Below are 20,692 nucleotides of genomic sequence, written 5' to 3' on the forward strand. Positions count from 1 at the left end.
TCGCGGTCACGTTGAACAGCACAATCTCGCCGGATGGAGCCAGCCCGGTTGCGATCGCAGCGATCCGAGGGGCATCAGCACCTCTCCATGGCGACAACCGCAACAGCCTCTGATACGTATCGATCTTTTCGCCAGGCTTGGGTTTCTGGATATTCTTGAACAGTGACGTCCGGGATAATGCCGTCGTCGTCCTCGGGCGTTTTTCTTCTTGCGGCTTTTCGCCATCTGCATGATCGGCGGATTTCCGCGGCGGGTATTCCAGCCGGAACGATCTCAGATGCTGGTTGTTTCCCCGCTGCTGTTCAGCCTGGGAGCTGTTGATGCCGGCCAGGGCAACGATCGACTCATCATCGGCCAGCGCGACTGCCAGCGACGTGACGGAATCCTCATCTCGCGACAGCTCGATGTCCACGACTTCGGAAATCTCGTTCCGTTTCGACGTGTTCAAAAGCGCCTATTTATTTTTTAATTCCAACTTCCAGTTAGTCACGGTAACCTTTGCTCGCAGGATATATTCCTGCGCATAGTGGGTAGTCTGTCTACCTACGATCTTGTTTCCGACACCGCTGCGGCCCTCCCCTCCGCCACCCCCGACGAGGAGAAAGCCATTGTTGCGGGGGTCGAAATCGGCCGCGAAGAGCGGACAGGAAAGGGTGATCTTGGCGGACGAGATGTGTGGAGCCATAGGGCGTCCGTCCTGTTCTGTCGCACCGTATCCTAGGTTGATTTCTCCAGTGGTAATAATGGTTGGCGGTGGTGAGGAAGGAGGACTAGAATAGTAAAAGAAAGAAAGACGTGCACTCGCTCCTTAAGACAGATTCATGATAGGTAGATAGGCAGACATATCGTGAGAACAAGAAATGCGGAAGGCCAGGTGTCGAGTCGAGGCCAGCGCATCGATCGATGATGTCCCGTTACGCTCACGCGCCTGCGGAGGCTACTCCGTCCTGGCCAACAACAGCGCGGCGGAAGCCCAGACCGAAGCCCTAAGAAATACTCCGTAAATGGCAATGACAATTTCACCATGAATTAACCCCCTTCGAAGACAATGGATTCAAATCAAGGGTGGGAAATATTACTGTCTGTCCCTGGTCCTTGGACTGCTCGCATATCATGTCCATGAAAAATAGAAAGATGCCCCATCACGGTGCCCCATTAAAGCTGCTTCCTGATTATATATCTACACATCCTCTATGAGATATCCAGTTCCCACGCTTTTCATTTCCTATCCTCTCCTTGCTCCTTGTTTTTTTTGTTTTAATCAAGCTCCTGCCCAGTGAACTCCGGCAGCCGCTTCCGCACATCCTCCCATGTCTCCTCACCGTCGACCAGCGACTTGATGGCCTGCAGAATCTCCTCCTCGCTCGCGCGAACCTGCTTCGTCGTGTCACGGTCGCGCAGGGTAAAGGTGTTGTCCTTGACAGACTGGAAGTCCACCGTGATACCAAACGGCGTGCCCAGCTCGTCGTTGCGTGCATACCGCTTGCCAATGCTTGCAGACGAGTCATCCACCTTGCTGGCAATACCGGCACGGCGTAGCTTCATGCTCAGCCTCTGGCACAAGGGACGGAACGACTCGTGGTTAGAAAGAGGCACCAGCAACACTTTGGTTGGAGCAACAGCTGGTGGGAAGGACAGGACCTGATAACAGTTAGACTGAGATTGGCAGAAAGATACAACGGGGGGGAAACTTACACCGCGAGCCTCATCTTCAGGCCGTGACCAGTACGAATGCTCGAGCAAGCTGTATAGAATCCGCCCGATACCAAAAGAAGGCTCAATCACGTTAGGCGTGTACTCACGCACATGCTCGATCCTCGTCCGTTTCTCGATCTTGATGAGATCTTTGTCCAGCTCCACCTTCCCAGATCCGACCCCCTCCACATCAATCTCGATCTTGCCGTCCTTCTCCAGATCAAGAGCCAGCTTCTCGCGCAGATCCTGAGACAGCGCTTCAATTGCCGCCTCCACGGTCTTGCCGTCTTTCTTGAAGCGAGGACCGAACTTCTTCTTGTCTATGTCGATCTGCCACTCCTCAACCTTCAGAGGTTCCGCACGTGTTTCACGGACGACCAGAGGAGCGCCAGTCTTGTTCTTGTGCACCGTCAGATCATAAGCGCTGCGGTCAGCACATCCAACACACTCGATCCAGCCGTAGCTGGTGAGCAGCTCGGCATCCCAGCAGTCAGCAGCATAGTGTGCCATCTCATTTAACATGTGCTGCCGGAACCGAAGCTTAGACCGGTCCACTCCGATCTTCAAGAGGAACATTTGAATGCGGGCGAGGAAGTAACCAAGGGTCTCGTTGTCAACCAAGCCAGTTGACACCGCCTTGCCAATGGTCATGTCCTCGGTTTGAGTGCTGCCAGAAAGCTGAACGTCGCGGCTCAACAGAGACAACACTTCGTCTTGGACTTCATGGAACCGAGGGTGTTTCTTCCCGCCCTCCGGGTCGACGAAGTGCTCGATTTCAGCCATGAGGAACTCACGGACTCGCAACAGACCGGAGCGCGGGGAGATCTCGTTACGGAAGGACTTGCCAATGCTGGCAGAGGCAAAGGGCATTTGCTGCTGGTTGAAGTCGAGCAGCTTCTGGAAGGAAAGGAACTGGCCCTGAGCAGTCTCGGGTCTCAGATAGCCAGGCATGTTGCTGCTCGGACCAATTGAGGTCTGGAACATGAGATTGAAAGCCACAGGCGGGAGGACGGGCCCGTCCGTCCTGGGATTCCGAATGTCATACTTTTTAATCAGCTCCGCCAGCCCCTCGCCATCATAGTTGTCGATCTGGGCCAGGACTTCCTCGTATTCGGCGACCACGGCATCGTCCAACTTGACGGCCTTGGTGTCCTTCGCCTTCTTTTTCTTTTTTGCTTCCTTCTCCTCGTCCACCTGAACCTGTTGGCCACGGGCCTCCTTGTCGCCTCTGAGACGCGCTTCGAGAACTTCTTCGACCAAATGGTCTGCTCGGAAGATCTCTCCGGTCTTGGGATCCTTGCACATCCAGTCGGCGAATTTGTCCACGTGTCCGCTGGTCTTCAGGACCTCGTGAGGAGTCAGCATCGTCGTATCCACCTCGAGCATGTCTTCCTCCAGAATGAAATGCTTCCGCCAGAGATCGATGATGTTAGCCTGGAGCGCACATCCTGGGGGCCCGTAATCGTAGAGACCAGACACCCCTCCATAGACCTCGAAGGCCGGGAAGTAGAAGAGCCGGCGACGGAGCAGGGACTCCAGGATCGACCGGTCAACAACCTGACCAGTCTTGGTCGTGAGGGTCGCCATTCCGGGGTTTTTAGTCTTCTTTGCAGGCTGAGCCTTGTATGATCTGGTGGTGCTCGAAAATGCTCTGGTGGGGTTCCTTTTCAGCAGGCGTGGGAGGAGTCGACAAAGGGGCGACTGACTCATCCACCACGGTTGGCGTGAGGAGGAGGATGGAGGGAGAGAGGAATGGATGAATGAGTCGGAGGAGGAGCGTTGAGACAACCCCTGCGCGAGCTGGCAGATGGCGATGAGTCAAAATGAAATTGATTGATGGGCGTCGTCCTACCTTTCGTCCTGTCCCGCAGTCGCAGAGGTTTCGCCCCAGTCAGCGTTGCGTTCGACTCCGCCGGCGAAACGATTCTCCGCCAAAATTATTCCCCAACTTTTCGTCTCGGCCATCCAGGACGCGCAACAGACGCATTGTGCCTGGACTCGACGCCGATCTGCAGTCGAAATGGCTTCCACAAAGAAGTCCAAGGCGAAGGGGGCTCCCCCCGCCGGGCTGGCTTTCAAGCCCGCCAACAAAATGCGCCGGCAGCTGCTCCATATGAGGCGGAAGCGGGCTGAAGAGGCCGCCCGACTGAAAGAGCGGCTCGCCAGAAAAAAGGAAGAGGCGAAAAATCCCAAATTGAAAGAGGAACGGCTGCGCAAGAACATACCGTTGACTCTCGAACGGAAACGTGTCTGGGATGAAGTCGACAGCGACGTGGAGGACGGACTGGGACTCAGCGTCGATGTGGAGCGAATCAAGCGACAGAAGCAAGAGGAAGAGGCCGAGCTCAACAAACCGATTTCAGAGCAAGATGAGAGCGATGCACAAGAGGAGGAGGAAGAAGACGATCAGGATGATGAAGTCGATAGCATGATCATGACCGATCCCGAAGATGACGATGAAGACAAAGAAGATAGCAAAGCGAAGAAGCAGAAGAAGGAAGCCGGCTCACGAAAGTCTTCCCTTCCAACACCAACTGAGCGCGCGACAAGTCCTACGCTGTCTACCAAGAGCACGAATCTGAACCTGGTACCCGAGGCATTGGCTGCCAAATTCCCGACACTGTTCACCAACGATTTCCCCATGCCCAAGATCCTCATCACCACCTCGATCAATTCCACCTTACACCATGAAGCCCAGCTCCTCACAGATCTGTTCCCGAACAGCGTCTACATCCGGCGGACGGCACATCGGTACGCGTACAAGTTTTCCGTGAAAGAGATTGCGTCCTTTGCGGCGAATCGCAACTACACGGCGGTGCTGGTGTTGGAGGAGGACCAGAAACGGCCCTCGGGGCTGACCATCGTCCACCTCCCGCAGGGCCCGACCTTCCACTTCTCCATCAGCAACTGGGTGGAAGGGAAGAAACTGCCGGGCCACGGCAGGGCGACTGATCACTGGCCCGAGCTGATCCTCAACAATTTCCGCACGCCGCTCGGTCTGCTGACGGCCCATCTGTTCCGCACGCTCTTCCCGCCGCAGCCGGACTTTGAGGGCCGCCAAGTCGTGACGTTACATTGTCAACGCGATTACATTTTTTTGAGACGGCATAGGTACGTCTTCCGCGAGAAGCGCGAAACAGAGAAGCCCGTCGTCGGCGCGGATGGGAAAGAAATGAAGGGTGTCGAGAACATCAAGGCCGGTTTGCAGGAGCTCGGGCCGCGATTTACCTTGAAGCTGCGCCGGATCGATAAGGGGATACAACGATCCAGCGGACAGGAATGGGAATGGAAGGGATCGCTCGAGAAGACGAGGACGAAATTCCAGCTATAATCATTTCCAAGACACCGATACCGATTTCAGTAGCACCGGATGTGTGACGACTCATTACCAAATCCCAAAAGCATGTTTTTCTCCTTCCATTGCAAACTGGACCAACTCAGTTACTCTGTTGGTGCGTGCCACGACCTGGATAATCATCCTTCTAGATCGATTCCTTGCTCCTTTTTTTCTTCTTTAATTGGACACAAAAATATCTGCGGTCTGGTCTGGTCCGGTAAGGCGGAGTTATTGTTTCATTGATAGATACCTGCATCTGCATGTATGTATGTGATGTATATACAAGCGTCAACGACTGGGGTTTATGTTTGCGATGGCTAGTTGACTGACTCCTAAGACATAAAAAAAAGGACTGGAAAAAAAGGGTTATTCATGCAAAAAATAAGATAACAAATGAGAAATATTATTTCCAAGCATGTATATGAATGTGAAAATGAAAAGGTCGTAACTGTCATTCATCAGTATGCATCATCACATGTAATTGTTGTATCAATCGTTCTTCTGGTTCTGGTTGTTTCGTGTCTTTTCTTTTCCTTTTTTTCCCCCTGCTTCTTTTTCTTTCTTTCAAAATTTTCCTCCGTCACTTCAGCTGCAGTTCACGAAAAAGCTGGTCCATTTTTCGCCGGTGCCTTATCCTGTACGGTGCGTATGACATCGGCTTTCTCCCAGTCACGAACCGTACTGACACCGTCATACCCTCTGCGGCAACGATCTCACGCTTCGCCTTCTCGCACAAATCTCGCACTTCGTCAGCGGTCCACTTCCCCGTCGCAGTCAATTGGCGGAGACTTCTCGCTTCCAAGCCCTCGAGGAGGCCAATCAGGGCCATCTTGCCCAGGGTCTTTTGCCGAGGGTCTTGCGGCCACGTCCCCACTGGGACGGTGATATCGTGGACTCGCACATCCACAAACCCAACAGATGTGAGCGCCGAGGGCCGGAGATGATCACGCCCGCGTGGAAACCCGGCCGCGTCGGCGGTGTTTCGCATGGCCGACATAAGAATGCTGAAGTAGGAATTTGGAGGAGCATTAGGGATATTCGTGATGTCTGCTGCCGGGTCGGATTCCGACACTTCGATGTACCCGCCCGCCTTGAGGTGCTTGAACGCCTGTTTGTAGACCGCATTCCAGTCACGAAAGGCGCCTGAGAGGCCCCGCATGTGAATCAAATCGAATGGCTCATGGTACGTCCACTCCTCCTCGGCATCGTCAAGTTGAAAGTGGACGTTAGGAAGCCCAAACCGGCCCGGACCGCCATCAAAGATGCTGATGTCCGTGGCAATGATCTCGGCGTCCGGATACAGCTCGCCCATCTCAATGGCCCAATCCCCAGGTCCCGTCCCGACATCCAAGATGCGACTGGCGCCTTTTGGGACGGGAGCCTTGGTCAATTCACCGTCAAGCAGGATCAAGAAAATTTGATGAACGATGTTCAATCGCGTCTGCTCGGCCTCGTCGTTTGGCATGAAATATGTGTCGTTACAGTACCTCCGTCCATTCTCGAATACTCCTTTTATCAGGTTCTCGGATCTGGTCGATGTTCTGTATCAATCAGCCTTGCGCCCCGCTGGCGTGTTGCATGATGAGTGATGGGTTGCCAACATTGAATGTGCGCCGTCGTCGTCAGACTCCGACTCGGAAACCGATGTCGAGTCAATATCCGACAGCTCACTTGTTTCTTCTTCTCCCTCTTCTTCTTCCTCTTCCTCTTCCTCTTCCCCGTCTACTTCTGCTTCCTCCTCCTCCCGCTCCTCCTCTTCATCTTCTACCGCCACCGGCTGGTCGTAGTCGTCATGGGCACGGCCCTCTGCCTGAAGAGATGGTTCTTCGGCCATGACATGACGACTTGCACGATCACAGAAAAGAGCGGGCTCGGGTTATCGGTCAGCTAAGAGCAGGAATGTCCCAAGGAACATTAATTCCATACACCTGATGGGTACATTTATGAGCGGTAAACTTAAAGAGGGGAGGTTTTTCAAGGGTTTCGTCGGTCTTGCCTAACGGTCAAGAGTCGACAGAACCGCACCAAGAAAAAAACGGGGGAAATTACCCAGAAATGGACGGTTGGCGACGTGCATTGACACGTGTAAAGTCCACAGGGGAGAAAGAAAGATAGCCTTTTCGAGAGGAGAAAACGGTGCGGAGAGAGACGTGGATAATCAATTAGGTACGGAGCATACTCCGTCCAGTCAGCCCAGTACCAGCCGGTTAATGCTACTGGCAGACCAGTTTACTCCGTACTCCGTAGTTAAATAGCAAAAGTACCGACGAATCAACCATGAACCATGCTAAGAAGCTCCAGTAGTTCACTGCGAATCGTGACTGTGATCCGTAGGCCCCATTGCTGTCACCCGTGGGATGGGGAGGAGGGGGCCCCTAGACGGCCGGACCCTGGAGCTTGCAGACGGAACCCACCCGGCGCCGGCATCGAGCTTAATTAACTCGGACGAAGGCATATTGGCCTGATAGTGAGTGGCTGACAGCCTGTTGCAGGGACGGCTGACCCAGCCAGCAGGGACCGTTCGATCCGGCGGGCACGCTAACGATCGGTTTGGGGAGACGACAAAGCCTTCCAGAGGTTCTTAAAAGATGCCGGCCTGCTGCGATTGCGCGCCCGCCAATCACGTCCCCCTCCAGCAGCTCCAGCAGGCTGTGCGCTTCGCAAGACGACAAATATCGCCTGGTCGGGTCTCGGAAAGAAACAATAGTAATAAGAATACTATTAAGCCTGGCGACAGTCGTGCTGGAACGTCATGTCTCTGCCGCCTGTGGATGGGCACGATGTACTCCGTAGCACTGCAGCTAGGGCTGGCAGACCTGCAGGAACGTCTGGAACCGGAATGATGGCACGGTCGTTTTCGAGTCCTGCGTTTGCACAGGCCGTTCCACTGTCCTAAACTAACGAACTTGAGAATTCAGCCGTTAGACGCTGGCTCCCACAGACCGGTCCACGACTCCACCATCTACCGAAGCGGCGGAGAACACGAGTCCAAGACTCGAATCAAGTCCGAAATAAAGATAGGCTGTGAGTCTGACCTGTAACAGACTGACAGTCCTTGTCCTGTATGGTGTCCCAGAGACGTAGCCTTGGGAAGGTTTTTTTTTGACGACTTTGGAGGTTTGCGTTGGTCGGCGGTCTCCACTTGAATCCCTGGCAGGCTTAGGTGCTTTGCTCAGATGCAGATGGAGAGGAATTAGTATTGCACTACACCACTACTGCAGCCGCCCCATTGGCACGAATTACCATGTGTGGCCAAGCATGTCGCTGGAAGAGGGAAAAGAGGAGAGAACGGGCAAACGGTAGAGGCAGTCCAAGCACCGAGCCGGAGATAAATCCCAGGAGGATGGATCGCGGACCTGACTCCAACTAGTATGTATTTCTAGTACGGAGTAGACGAATTGCTATCAGCATGACGGTCTGGCAGGCTATCATAGATCACCGACTATTGATTTCAAGTGCCTCGGCAAGTTGCCAGCAGCGGCGGCCGCTAAGGGGAAAAGGTTGGCAGGTTTCCACACAGCACACCTGTCGCTGTCAGGACTGAGGACGGCAGACGCTGGAGTCTGGTAACTCTGGCTGTCTGCGCGGGGCCGCAGACCGGGGAGTACCCGTGAATCCGTACCGTGTGCCAGCCGTCCTTAGGGCCGGAAGCCCATCGCATCCGTCCCGGATACTCCGTCCCGGATTCGTCTTCTCTCGAGTCTCGACCCTGGAGTCCGGATCGACTGAGGGTAACTATGTCGTAAATGAAATAAGAAGCTGCGCTGTCCAGGCCGTAGTCGGACTGTCTTACCGTCTTGGCGATCCACTGTTCCCACAACCCCCGTTTATTATTCATACTTATAGACCCGTCTCCATTCAGAGGGATCAATCCTCCTGCCATTCGCAGATGTGGAGGTCATGGATACCCGGTGGAACGCGACAGCGATAGATAGCAACAATCGTGAGAGCCTTGCAGTAGCTTCAGTCAGGTCAGGGCCGTCAGGCAGGCAGGCAGACTCGCAGTCAATGATCGCCCAGGGTCGAACGGCAACTAGGTACGGACCTACCTAGATAGTTTTAATGGCCAGCTGCGGGGCATCGTCTAGTCACTGTCGTGGTCTGGCTGATCATTGATCAATTGCTCCGTCGGAGGTTCCGCGAGTTGTTGTCGGACTCTGTACAACACGCTATTCAACCAGTCAATCATGGCGACGCAATACTTGGAACTTGGAGACTACCTTTGTCAATGATAGATTTTTCATCGTTGAAATAACAAACTCGCTTGATGGAATTCCTCCTAAACTGAAAACGGAAGGAGAACAGGAAAGACCCAAAAGGACCGAAGGATTATCAGACACATATGAGATCATCAAAGACCTGGAAAAAGAAAAAGAAAAGAAGATAATGGAAAAGAAAGAAAGAAAGAGGAATATAAAAACTAGAGGAAAAAAAAACAAAGACGTACAGTCGAAGCGCGTTGCGTGTGCTCAATGGGTTGCTTGCCCGACTCAGCTGGCTTGAAAGGAAGGCACGCATCGGCGCAGATGATTTGTTAAGGCAGGTGCGTGCCTTACTCTTTTGGCCCGAGGAACATGGAAACAACACAAACAACCATCAGAATGCCCAGCAAGTTACGACAAGGATATAATGATGAGACTACTTAAGAACTCCCTCACATACACACCACCTCTTTTTTTTTCCTCCTTATCCACTTGTGGTTAACCGTTGGTACCTGAATAGCCTGACCAATCCCGAAGCGCGGTATCAAAAGATCCATGCGGGCGCAGATCTCCCGCAGAACGTGGCGTACAGAAATTCCCAGCCTTGAAGACCTTCGCGAACAGCTCCTGCGCGACTGAGAAAGGGTCCCTCACTCAGCAGACAAGGGGACGACGAGGAAAGGAGGCGTGAGAGTGTGAGGGAAGGCTCCTGCGGACTCCTTTCCCTCTTCTTTTAATTGTTTTCGTCTTTCTCTTCTATTCAGTCGTTTGTTATCTAGCCTTCCCATCTACCTATCTGCCTATCATGGCCGCCGCAACTTCCACCTTTAAATCGCCGCAGCGATTCCTCTTCATCGCCTCGATCGGGAATCTTCCCGCTCCCTATACATTGACGCGACACAGCGCGGGACACTCCCTACTGACGGCCGTCGAGCCGCTACTGCAGGAACGCATTGGTCTTGTCCACGCCCAAATCCCCTCACGGCCGCTGTTCTACCAGACGTGGAAATGTCCCTCTCTGATGAACACTTCCGGACCACCCCTCACGCGGCGCCTGAAGACGTGGCTCACAGACCAGGAAAGAATCTTCCGCAAGGTAGTCCTTGAAAATACGGCGACGGGTTCGGAGACGGGACCGACACTTCAACTCCTCAAAGGAGCAGGAGACTCTTCCGCAGGCGGAGGAACGACCCCTGTCGAGCTGAATGTGCGCGACCTGACGCATTTCCGTCCGACACTGGTCATCCTCCACGACGAGCTCGAGGCTTCCCTAGGCCGGGTGAAAGTGAAACGAGGCGGGCCAGAGCAGGCCAGCCTACGGGGACATCGGGGTCTCATCAGCGTGATGGAGAGTCTTCGCGGGTCAGGGCTGCTACCTGTCAAGCAGAAGGCTGGCACTGGCACTTCTACTGACGGATCGAATTCAAAGGACGCCCACCCTCTCTCAATCTTGCGAATCGGCATCGGAATCGGCCGTCCCGCAAGCCGGGACCCGGGCGCCGTTGCCGACTACGTCCTCACCCAGATGTCTGCTAACGAATTGAGCGCGGTGCAGGCCGCCGCCGCTCCTGTTGTAGACATTCTCATGGAGGAACTGTACCGGAAAGACGAGAATTAATTGGATGTATGAACGTATGAGCGTATGAAAATTGCACCTGTATTATATCGTGTATACTACCTGTTAACTGTACAGATATTTACGTAGAGATATATACCAAATTAGCCATATTTCTTTATGGCAATAAATTCTTGTGTGCTGAATTATAGACAGTACAAATGCGAAAAAAAAAATAGTACCAACATAGCCCATAGCCCATTCATTGTCTAGGCATGAAAGCAAGCAAACAGTCAGACGGAATTCCTCGACCTAAACAAGTCCGTAGTATATGTATGCAGATGCATGCAGATTAATCTTCCAAAATAGATTATAATATAATATTCCTAGAAATCTCCCTCTACCTTTTCTTTGTATCGCTAAACAACACAGACAAACAGACAAAAAAGCATTCTAACTGAAATATGGATCATAGATCATGTATTTGTAGTACATGGGAGAAGAGAAGAAAGAAAGAGAACTATTTTTTCTGAAAGACAAGAAAGGAAAGAAGAAACCTCAATACGCATGAACATGAACATGAATAAGAACAAGATCGAGTCATCAAACATCCCACAGTCAATAGACAAGGTCGTTATCAACTAGAACAGATTAGATAAACAGAGAGACAGACAGAACGAAACAAGAGACTCTAGACTGTCCCTGCAATACTCAAATCCCGAATCTCCTGCAGCACCTGCTCGACCCGATTGTCCAGGTCGCCGTTGGCATATTGGTCTCTCGTGTCCGCATCGAGGTACTGCTGCACCTGGGCCATGCGCGAGTAGGCCTCTGCGCAGAACCGTAGCTGGATCTTGACCAGGGCCTCGAAACTGGGATCCAGGTAGGGCACCCGCAGGTCGATGAGCTGCGGCAGCTCGGTGAACAGCTGTTCATTGAGCTGTTCGTACGCCTGCTTGGCCATCTCCGCCTCCCGTTCCGCCCGGGGCAGTTTGGTTGCGTCCTTGTCGGGCTTTTCAACCAGCTTCTTCACTTTCGCCCGCATCGCATCGTAGTCGAGCAGCTTGTTATTTCGCTTCTTGATGCACTCGTTGATATCGGGGAAGTAGGCGCAGAAACGGGAGATCGGCTCCAGAACGGTTGTCCTGCAGAAAATTAGCAAGAGTCGCTCACAAGATAGAAAGCGGGGCAATAATACCGGTAGGGGCCATCCAGGGCCTTGATCGTCTCTGCATCCAGATCCTCCACCGCCTGTTTGTAGCTCCTGCTCACACCATCTCTCGTCCCTGCATCGCCATAGAACGCATCAATCGTCTCTGCAATGCGCATCTGAGAGGCCGTCATCGCTTATAGCCAGAATTAGTTTCTTACTCTGATAACAAAAGTCATGTCAAGCTTGCGCACCTCGTAATGAATCCAGGTATCCCTTTGCTTCTTTCTGTAGGCGATTCGCTGCAGCCTCCATCGTCCGGTAACGTCTACCATGTGCATTAGCGCGCGGAGCAAGAACAGCGAGGAAAGAAAGGAATAGGCGTACCTCTCCTCAATCTCATAGTCACGATCATTCGTTTTCTCCACATGCCCTGGTAGGAGAAGTCAGCCTTAGATTCCTCCTCACACTTCCCATGTCGTGACGTTGCAAGGCCGATCCAGGCAGGCGGGGTAGTTGGATGAACGAACCCGTCTTCATCATCACCTGCGTCGTTGCGCGGTTGACATTTTTCTTAAAACCTGCAGATCAAAGAAAACAAAAGCATAAGCCTCAATCCCATGGAGATGCGGAATGGAAGCAGATAGGCGAAGATGACATACCTGACCACGACATGGCGGCTGAGAAGACGTGCGTACAGTGGAATCAGAGTCGCGGGGCAGCAGGATGATTCGCTGGTAGATTACAGTCTCAACTGGACGAGTGGGAGAGTCGATTATTGATGGAGAAGATGAAAAGGCGCAACCACAGGTGGAAGAGAACAGACTGGAAGGGCACGATGTGTATGCGACGACGACAGGCAGCTGATGGCTGATCGGCTGCCCTACCAGCGGGCGGTGTGGCTGAGGATTGTGAGCTGGACAGTTGCTGGAGCCTGGCAGCTGCCCCCTTTGGCGTGGCGCAGCCGTTTTCGGCAAGTCCGCCTACGTCATTTCTTGAGTGATTCAGCATGCGCATAATAAAACGATACCGTCGAGTAACTACTATTTCGTTTATTGGGAAATTTTACAGGATACAAGAAGAACAGGCATATCCACAGATTTACATATATACATATTTCACAGATATTCCCTCGAGCCAAAATCTACATACAACTTCCTGGGTGAGTACATTAGGTATGTATGTAGTACATACATGTGCAAGGAACAAGCGAACACTGCTAGCCTTACAAACTTCAAGACACAGTCAACTGACGAAAATAACTTCCCGAAAACTCTGCCTCCATAATTATTTGCTCGGCACGATCGCAACCAGCGAGTCACCAAGCTTGGCAATCGACTGCTCAAACTCTTCGAACGATTTGGCGTCCCACTTGGCGCCGTCCTTGCCAGGCACAGAAGAAGCGTTAAGGAAGCCCAGGTACAGGACGTCGTGCTGAGTGTGGCCGCTGTCGCCGCTGATGTCCTCGTTGGGGAAGCACGCGGTTGCCAGCGAGATAGCGGCCTCGCCAGTGTCGGTGCCACCGTTGGTGTCACCCCAGATGCCGTAGAACTGCATGAGTAGATTCCTGTCAGCACGATCTGTCTACAGAAGAAGAATAGGGGGTTATTGAAAAAAAAAGAGGTTGTGGCGGGGGCATACCAAGTTGTTATTGCACACGACTGCCATAACACTCAGCGGCTTCATGCCAACGCTCTGCGGCTTAAAGGACGGGCTGGAGTCCTCGTTGCCAAAGACGACGTAGGGGTGGATGTTGGCATTGAGGTCCTTAATTCCATACGTCTTGACGATGTCCTGGAAGGCAGTTTGGCTTTGACCCGAGGGGTCATTGGAGCATTTGCCTCCCTTGTTGTTGGCGCCGTCACAGTCGACATCCATGTCAGCGAGCTCCTTGGGGCCGGTGAGGTAGATGAGGCCATGATCCTTGTAGTCAGCGCAGTAGGCAAAGCCAGCTATACGGTATCAGCCGAATTGATCTTGATAGTCGTGGGGGAGAGTCATACAGTTGCCTTGGCCATCTCCAAAGCCACTCTTGAATGGCTTAGAGCATCCCTTCGTCTGGTTCACATGACAATCAGCATCATACAAGAATAAGGAGCGGCTACTAGGAGAAGGAGAGGGGGTTAGCTACCTTCACAGTGTTATAGAATGACTTGAGGTTGGCCGGGATATCACGGCCACTGACAGTGGCAGGCAGGGAAAGAAGCAAAGCGGAGAGAGACAGAGTGACAATAGTCTTGAGGGAGATCGGCTTAGAGGAAACCATTTTGATAATAGAAACAGAAAGTCCGCAACGATTAGCAGTATAGATTTAGGTGGATCTATTAACTCGATGCTGGCGGAGAAGAACCGGAGAATCAAGGGCGATCGGAGAGCTTTTATAGTTCTGACCATTCGTCCTACTATTATATACAGTAACTATCAACCATTCCATAGTATATCCCACCCACCGTAAGCTTTCAAGCAAGTGGACAAACATCTTCTCTCGCCGAGGGAAACTCTGGAGGGGAATTGGGGGCCGGTGGAGATGCAATTCTCGATCGATAGTCAAAAATAGCATGTCCGGAGCCATCGCATGGAGCGTGGGCTTTCCCACAACCCGCACCGGCTTCCCAGATGGGCAATTGGACGAATACTCCGTAAGTTAAGCTTAGACAGAGATCAAAACTCACGGATCGCTGTTTGATCAAGGAGCAAATCTGATCTTAAAGTTTTGGACCCCGAATTGCTCTGCGATCGCTTATTGGGTGTTTGCGCCTGTGAAACGCCCCGTTTCCCGGTCTCATGAGCGGAACATGGTTGCATCGAGCAGTTTTGGCTTCAAAGTCTCCCACACAAAAAAGAAAGCTGATATTATACCCCCATCGGGTTTCACGGAGATTCGCCGGTATGCCGACAGAATGTCCGGAGATCAGGGTTCAGGAGAGCAGCTCAACCGATGCCTGCACCGATACTACCTCTGATGCTCCCTTGTCGGACCTTGGAACCCTTCTGGGGATAACTACTTCGTACTGTAGGTCATATGGTCTATCGAGTGCATCAAGGTAGCTAAAAAATGATTTAAGCTCGCTCCTGCGAACCTCCTAGACCCTCTTTCGGAAGAACAAGCCGGTGGCAAGTCTGGCGAGAATCTCATACGGAGTACATACTCTCACGGCTTAAATGTCATGCAATCATCACTGATAAATTTCACGCCATCATGGGCTCGATCGGCCCGGTCGCTAATTTAGACTGGTTGACCGTTTCCAGGTTCAGATCGCAAAGGAATTTCTAGGCATACTTCGACGAAAGGATACCGCAAAGGAAAAGACCAGGCTCCTGTTTGTTCAATGATGAATACCTCCGTAAGGGGGCACAGAATCATCTGCCCAAGAAGAACAAGGAGATAGGGGCATTGAAGGTTCTCCTTTCCTTCAGGAGTTAATCGTCAGGACCCGAGACGTCATCACCTCGACACCAACAACAGAACCATGAATCCACCAGAACAATGAGGCACTCTCGTGATATCATAATTGAAGAAGGGGGAAATGGGGGAAAGGAAGGGGAAAGAGATATAATAGGCAGAGAATACAAAAAGAATTACGCTCATAAGATGCAATCAATGCTAACAAATATGCACACAGAAGGCAAGAATGTCAAAGCGAACATGCGAAGAAGAAGGAGGAGAAGGAGAAGAAGAAAAAGACAATGACCAACCTGGGTCAAGATGTTCATTCCTAACTCGCCTCTTCGATTACCCCCCAAGCCTGGTACGAAACGGGAACGCGAGAAGTTTCCACTGGAAAGTCCATAGCGAACAAGTCGGGCCAACGTCCACAGAATTAGTGCCGTCAAGGGGAAAGACGCGGGAGCATGTGGGCTCTAGAATATACAGCAGAAGCATGGGAAACTTGCAGCAACACCGAACCAGAACGGCCGTCAGAAGGAAAAACCGTAAAACCAGATCAATCGACTCTGCACGCCTGACATAAGATACATAAAAAAGAAAAGGTCATGACTCTTCGTTGCGCTTTAAAAGACAGAAAATGTGCAATAAAAGCCTAGGGCCTGCGAAATCATGACGGCCAAATTAGGCGTATAGTGTATAGTGGAAAAGAAGACCTCCCATCTATGGAAGTGACAAAGTTCCGAAGCCCTTAATGTATGTCACCCCAGGACAAAACCAGGCCACCGCCAGCGATCTAGGTGACTCTGAAGCGAGAAAAGAGGCATGTGGGACAGCATTCCAGACCCGTAATCATCAGGACGCCGACACCCAAAAGCTGACACCCGAAAAAAAAAGACTTCCCCCCAAAAGGCCGTAAGGTTCCCGTCAGGGAGCCTACACAGAAAAGGGGAAAGAGGAAAAGACGGGGGAAGAGAGCAATGAATCGTTCAACAGAATCAATAGCCCTCCTCACCCGCCTTGCATAACTTGATTTCACGAACCCATTCGGACCTCAGAACCTGCGACGCAGTTATCCGGCGACCAGGGTTGGGATCGAGGATGGAGTAGATGACGTTACGACACCGAGCCTGGACGGATTGCAAAGTCAGCCACTGCAACCACTTGACCTTACGCGTCCAAGGGATCTCACTTACCCTGTGCAGAGTCTCGATAGGAGCATAGCCATCCTCATCTCGTCGACCCTCCAGGTAGCGCTCGTAGAACTCATCTTCATCTTTCTTGGCGACTCGCCACAGGTGTCTGCCGGTTCTCATGGCCATGTAGATGACTCCCGTCGCCCAGACATCAACAGCCCGGGGATCAAATTCCTTGTCCGTGTATTCCTCTGGAGCGATGTACGGCGCCGAACCACAGAGACCGGCGGTCATATGTGGTTCTTTCTCCCAGGCCATTCGGAAGCATTCGCCGTTGCCAAAGTCCGTGATCTTGAGGGCGCCGTGGGTGGTGAGGAGCAGGTTTTCAGGCTTGAGGTCACGATGGGCGACACCCATCTCGTGCATGTACTCCACACCCCGCATTAGTTGTTTGAAGAAGCAATCGGCCTCGGTCACTTCGAGCTTGCCCGCCGCCAGGATCAGGGTATAGAGGTCGCCACCCGCGCAGTATTCCATCACCTCACAGTAGTCGCCCTTTGCGTCTTGCAACAGATCCAAGGTGTGGATGACATTCGGGTGACGAAGGGACGAGGAAATGCAAAACTCCGAGGTCAAACGCTTCTGGTACTTTTTGGACGTCTCCTGGGGACGGCGGCGGAACTCCTTCACGGCGTAGAGCTGTTCCACCCGGGAGTCCTTGGGATCGACCTTGTGTGATATGCGGACAATACCGAAAGCTCCCCGTCCCACGATCTCCTGGCATTTGCCGTACTTGTCGACTAGCGAGGCCGTTGCATTCGGTCCACCCTTCTTGTCCTGGGCGAGCTTGTCCCGCTCATTCTTGAGTTGGTCCACCCAGCTCGACACCAGCGACAGCTGTTGGTCATCCGCATGGTCTTCCTTCTTCTTGCCACCTCCCAGGATGTCGCGGAGCAAGTCGGTCAGCTTCTCCTGCCGCTTGGCACTTTTCAGGTGATGACGGTGGGTGCCGTCCGGGAGTATCTCGAAACGCTTGTGAGTTGCAGACGCATCTTTGTCCTTGCTTCCACCGAAGATGCTTCGGGTCCGCTCTCCGTCTCCTTTCTTGTCGCTCACGGAGGTCTGCCGGGAGGGGGGCTGGGGTGGCGCTGGCCTGACGGTCCCGTTCATGGAAGGCTTGGTGCCGTCGGAGCTGCTCTCTGAAGTCGTTTCCCGGCGAGGGTCTGATTCCTTGGGAGTTGCCGCCTTCCGATCACCAAACATGCGTGAGATGCGATGTGCCATCGATGGTTTGGCAACTTTGGCGGGCGGAGGAGGGGTTGGGAGGACATCGTTCGTGGGGACGGACAGGCGTATGTCCTCGAGCGCCCGGGTCACCTGCTGCTCGCCATCATTGCGGTCTTGTTGCGAAGCCACCGATGCTGCTGCCGAAGACACTGAGGAGGAAGGAACAAGTGACGCGGCGGGTGGGGGAGTCATGTGCGGTTGGGTCGAGGGCGTACGCGCAGGTGCGTTCCAGCAGGGGAAGGAGAGGGACGACGAGGTCCCTCTGGAGAAAAGGGGAAAGAGCCACAGTGTAGCCGAAGCCGCAACGCGTTGTTGGAAGAAGATCTGCAGGAGAAGGAGACGGGAAGGGGCGGAAAAAAGTAGGTCGGAGAGGGTGGTGTGGAAGGCGGCGAGAGGCGGGCGGACAGGACGAGTGACGAAAGCGACAATGGCACACGACGAGCGCACCGCGCACCAGGGCACGGATTGCTCGGACGGGAAACGTCGAGAGCAGAGGCAGATAGAGAGACCGTTTGGAAGGCCGATTGAGAGGGTTCCAGAGGAAAAGGGACGTCCTACCGTTTCGTTGGCAGGCTCGGGGGGGGGGGGAAGGGCGAGGGAAGAAGAGGGAGAGAGAGGATCGCGAACAAGAGCCCGGGGGAAGGGCGGCTTTTTCGCGCTCTTTTTTCTCTTCTGTGCCGGGAGGGCAAACCGGAGGGCCACAGGGCCGCGGTAATGACAGCATTTAAGTCTTCTGGCTCATTGTGGGCACCAAGCCGTTTGCCCCAGAGCACGGTGACGAGAGAGGAGTAGCCACCACCATCGAGACTGAGGGTACAAAAAGAGGGTTTGTCAGAGCCCAGTCAGATCAGGATTAATTACCGTCAGGCCTGCGTTACGCGCCCCGGCTCGTGACACGCACCGTCCGGCAAAACCGACGACTGGTTTCTATTCGGCTCTGCGCCACATCTAATACAACGATTGCCATGGCCACGGCCATCGACCACGGAACGGTGCCGGACGGAGGCTTCATGACCAGTTATTACCGTATGGCATGCTGCCTGCTGATGTTGATACTACTGCTATTGTGCCAAGGCCACTGCCTTGTTCCCGCTTTCTGCTTGGGCTTAGGATGCCATGGCGAGCCCTGGCTCAGCACACTGATGGTTTCCCGTTGCGGGAGGATGATGAGCAGACATCGAGGGTTCTAGCAGGCAGTGGGATTCCACGGATATTATTAATATTCCAGTCAGTTACCTAACCTGATCGTGGTCATCGACGTCTCCCTTGGGAATGGTGCGGAGCAAACCGTACGGTTTCGGCGAGCGACCCAACCTACCAGCCCATTCCCCGCGGGTCAATCCCAGGTCGGCTGACGGATCAGTGACAAACTGCCAGATGGTGAATCGTTGTGTCGACCGCGGACCTGAGGATCGCAACAGGGTGACGTCGTGCAAGGAGGCCAACGGGAGCAAGCGTGCTGACATCAGAGTCTAAGACGAGTGTATTCTGTATTCTGTATTTATTGCGGCGGTGCAGGCAGTCGCCTGATTTGACGATCTGCCTGCTAAGCTAATGCCCGCCGGCAGTAGGGCCGTGTCATTTCGATTTGGCCCGTGGCGTTTAGCCAGCCCTGTACCAGCTTGGCTTCGCGCCAGCGAACGGAACGGCTCCTGGTTACGAAGCGGTAAGGCAGGGTCAATAAAAGATGTCAACATAGACAGTAATAACAGTCTGTAACCTGTAACCTGGCCCGTAAGCTGTATTGTCATCACTGGTCCTCTGGTAGGCCTTTCGAGCTGCATCCGGGTCATTCGATGGAGAACACGTCGTGTGCGACATGGACCTCTTGGCTGCTGCGAGATGCTGGAGGGATGCAGGACCAGGCTGCTGGGTAGCGCTACTCCACTAGGCAGGCGAGGGCGTCTGCATGGACAATTGCTTTTTCTCCCCCTACGCATGATCCGCATGATGAGCATCGAGCTTCCGTAGCGCATGTGCGGACGGGGCTGCAGATTGGCCGGATGGAAGCGGCGATTCTCGAAGCGGACTGGCCCGCGACGCAGGCTGAATCGGTCCTGAAAGGAATCCATCGTGCCTAACTCATGGTCCAAGATTCGGCTCCATTTGCATTTCACTGCCTTTGCCAGACGCTGGCAGGCAAGGGCGGGGAACGACGCGGGGTTCTTTCAGCGTCAACGCGAGCTGGCCTGGCTGTTTCGTCAAGCCATGCGGCCGTCGCCGGGTCGGTATCCATCGTCGCTTTTAGCCTTCCGCTAGGCGACCCTCCTCGACAGTGAGACATTTAATTTGGACCACAGGTTTCGTTTCGATCCCGGCCTTAGGTGCATGCAGCGCCCGCCATGGCTTGCCGGTGACGAAATCGCCGCCCGGCCGGGGTGATTTTCTACTGGTATTACCCGAAATTGGTAGGTTCAGTCGGACTGACTCGAGCCATCTGGAGTAACAGTACTATCATGAGATCCGCCCTCTAGTGACAGGCCTCGGACAACGTTCGGCCGCACAGTATCAAAACATCTTATCAGTGCTTACGAAAACGTTTGATAGATTACCATAGCACGTTCTTCGGCGGGTTTCTTTTCTTGCTTTTTTTCCCCCTTCCTTTTTTCTACGCTCTGCGACAGGTGCAGAGAAAGAAGCTTCAACATGTGATGCTGATGTCCTGTAAGGTAGCCCGTAGGTAGCCACGCGATCGATGTGCCCGCGAGCCTGGAAAAGTTGACTGGAAAAGACCTATTTACCCGACACAGGGTCGATCCTGCCATGCCGATCTGTACAGCATGATGCACAGCCATCTTCCATTACGAGACGACCGCATTGCGATCTGTGTTGCTGGCCCAAGCTGCCATTGAACCGAACTGGAGGAGTATTTTCCTTTTTGAGTTTCGTGATTCGTTAACGATTCCTAATAATAACAGTATATTACTCCGTATAGGTTGTACGGG

The 20,692-nt window shown here is 53.2% G+C and overlaps 8 protein-coding genes across 8 annotated transcripts; 2 read left to right on the forward strand and 6 right to left on the reverse strand.

The window, feature by feature from the left end:
* On the reverse strand, positions 1–685 carry T310_7505 (uncharacterized protein; the record flags this gene model as incomplete). The annotated part of the gene is made up of 2 exons (XM_013469691.1): positions 1–454; positions 548–685. Coding segments are annotated over 2 exons (592 nt in total), but the record flags the coding sequence as incomplete, so codon positions are not given.
* A 572-nt stretch (positions 686–1,257) lies between these two features.
* On the reverse strand, positions 1,258–3,282 carry T310_7506 (Glycine--tRNA ligase; the record flags this gene model as incomplete). Its single annotated transcript, XM_013469692.1, has 2 exons — positions 1,258–1,641; positions 1,696–3,282. 2 exons carry the CDS (start codon positions 3,280–3,282, stop codon positions 1,258–1,260), a joined length of 1,971 nt encoding a protein of 656 aa, XP_013325146.1.
* A 433-nt stretch (positions 3,283–3,715) lies between these two features.
* Positions 3,716–5,026, forward strand: T310_7507 (RNA processing factor 1; the record flags this gene model as incomplete). The annotated part of the gene is made up of 1 exon (XM_013469693.1): positions 3,716–5,026. One exon carries the CDS (start codon positions 3,716–3,718, stop codon positions 5,024–5,026), a length of 1,311 nt encoding a protein of 436 aa, XP_013325147.1.
* A 586-nt stretch (positions 5,027–5,612) lies between these two features.
* T310_7508 (uncharacterized protein) lies at positions 5,613–6,866 on the reverse strand (the record flags this gene model as incomplete). The annotated part of the gene is made up of 2 exons (XM_013469694.1): positions 5,613–6,561; positions 6,634–6,866. 2 exons carry the CDS (start codon positions 6,864–6,866, stop codon positions 5,613–5,615), a joined length of 1,182 nt encoding a protein of 393 aa, XP_013325148.1.
* A 3,173-nt stretch (positions 6,867–10,039) lies between these two features.
* On the forward strand, positions 10,040–10,852 carry T310_7509 (Peptidyl-tRNA hydrolase; the record flags this gene model as incomplete). The annotated part of the gene is made up of 1 exon (XM_013469695.1): positions 10,040–10,852. The coding sequence occupies one exon, from the start codon at positions 10,040–10,042 to the stop codon at positions 10,850–10,852; it is 813 nt and encodes a 270-aa protein (XP_013325149.1).
* A 628-nt stretch (positions 10,853–11,480) lies between these two features.
* On the reverse strand, positions 11,481–12,614 carry T310_7510 (BAR adaptor protein RVS161; the record flags this gene model as incomplete). The annotated part of the gene is made up of 5 exons (XM_013469696.1): positions 11,481–11,934; positions 11,988–12,118; positions 12,161–12,267; positions 12,327–12,485; positions 12,602–12,614. 5 exons carry the CDS (start codon positions 12,612–12,614, stop codon positions 11,481–11,483), a joined length of 864 nt encoding a protein of 287 aa, XP_013325150.1.
* Positions 12,615–13,226: 612 nt separating this feature from the next.
* T310_7511 (chitosanase) lies at positions 13,227–14,205 on the reverse strand (the record flags this gene model as incomplete). Its single annotated transcript, XM_013469697.1, has 4 exons — positions 13,227–13,490; positions 13,581–13,891; positions 13,943–13,997; positions 14,071–14,205. 4 exons carry the CDS (start codon positions 14,203–14,205, stop codon positions 13,227–13,229), a joined length of 765 nt encoding a protein of 254 aa, XP_013325151.1.
* Positions 14,206–16,322: 2,117 nt separating this feature from the next.
* On the reverse strand, positions 16,323–18,759 carry T310_7512 (Serine/threonine protein kinase; the record flags this gene model as incomplete). The annotated part of the gene is made up of 3 exons (XM_013469698.1): positions 16,323–16,454; positions 16,521–18,407; positions 18,649–18,759. 3 exons carry the CDS (start codon positions 18,757–18,759, stop codon positions 16,323–16,325), a joined length of 2,130 nt encoding a protein of 709 aa, XP_013325152.1.
* Positions 18,760–20,692: the final 1,933 nt, after the last annotated feature.

This window comes from Rasamsonia emersonii (genome assembly GCF_000968595.1).
Source record: "Rasamsonia emersonii CBS 393.64 chromosome Unknown ctg1118621760554, whole genome shotgun sequence".
NCBI classification, from domain to species: domain Eukaryota; kingdom Fungi; phylum Ascomycota; class Eurotiomycetes; order Eurotiales; family Trichocomaceae; genus Rasamsonia; species Rasamsonia emersonii.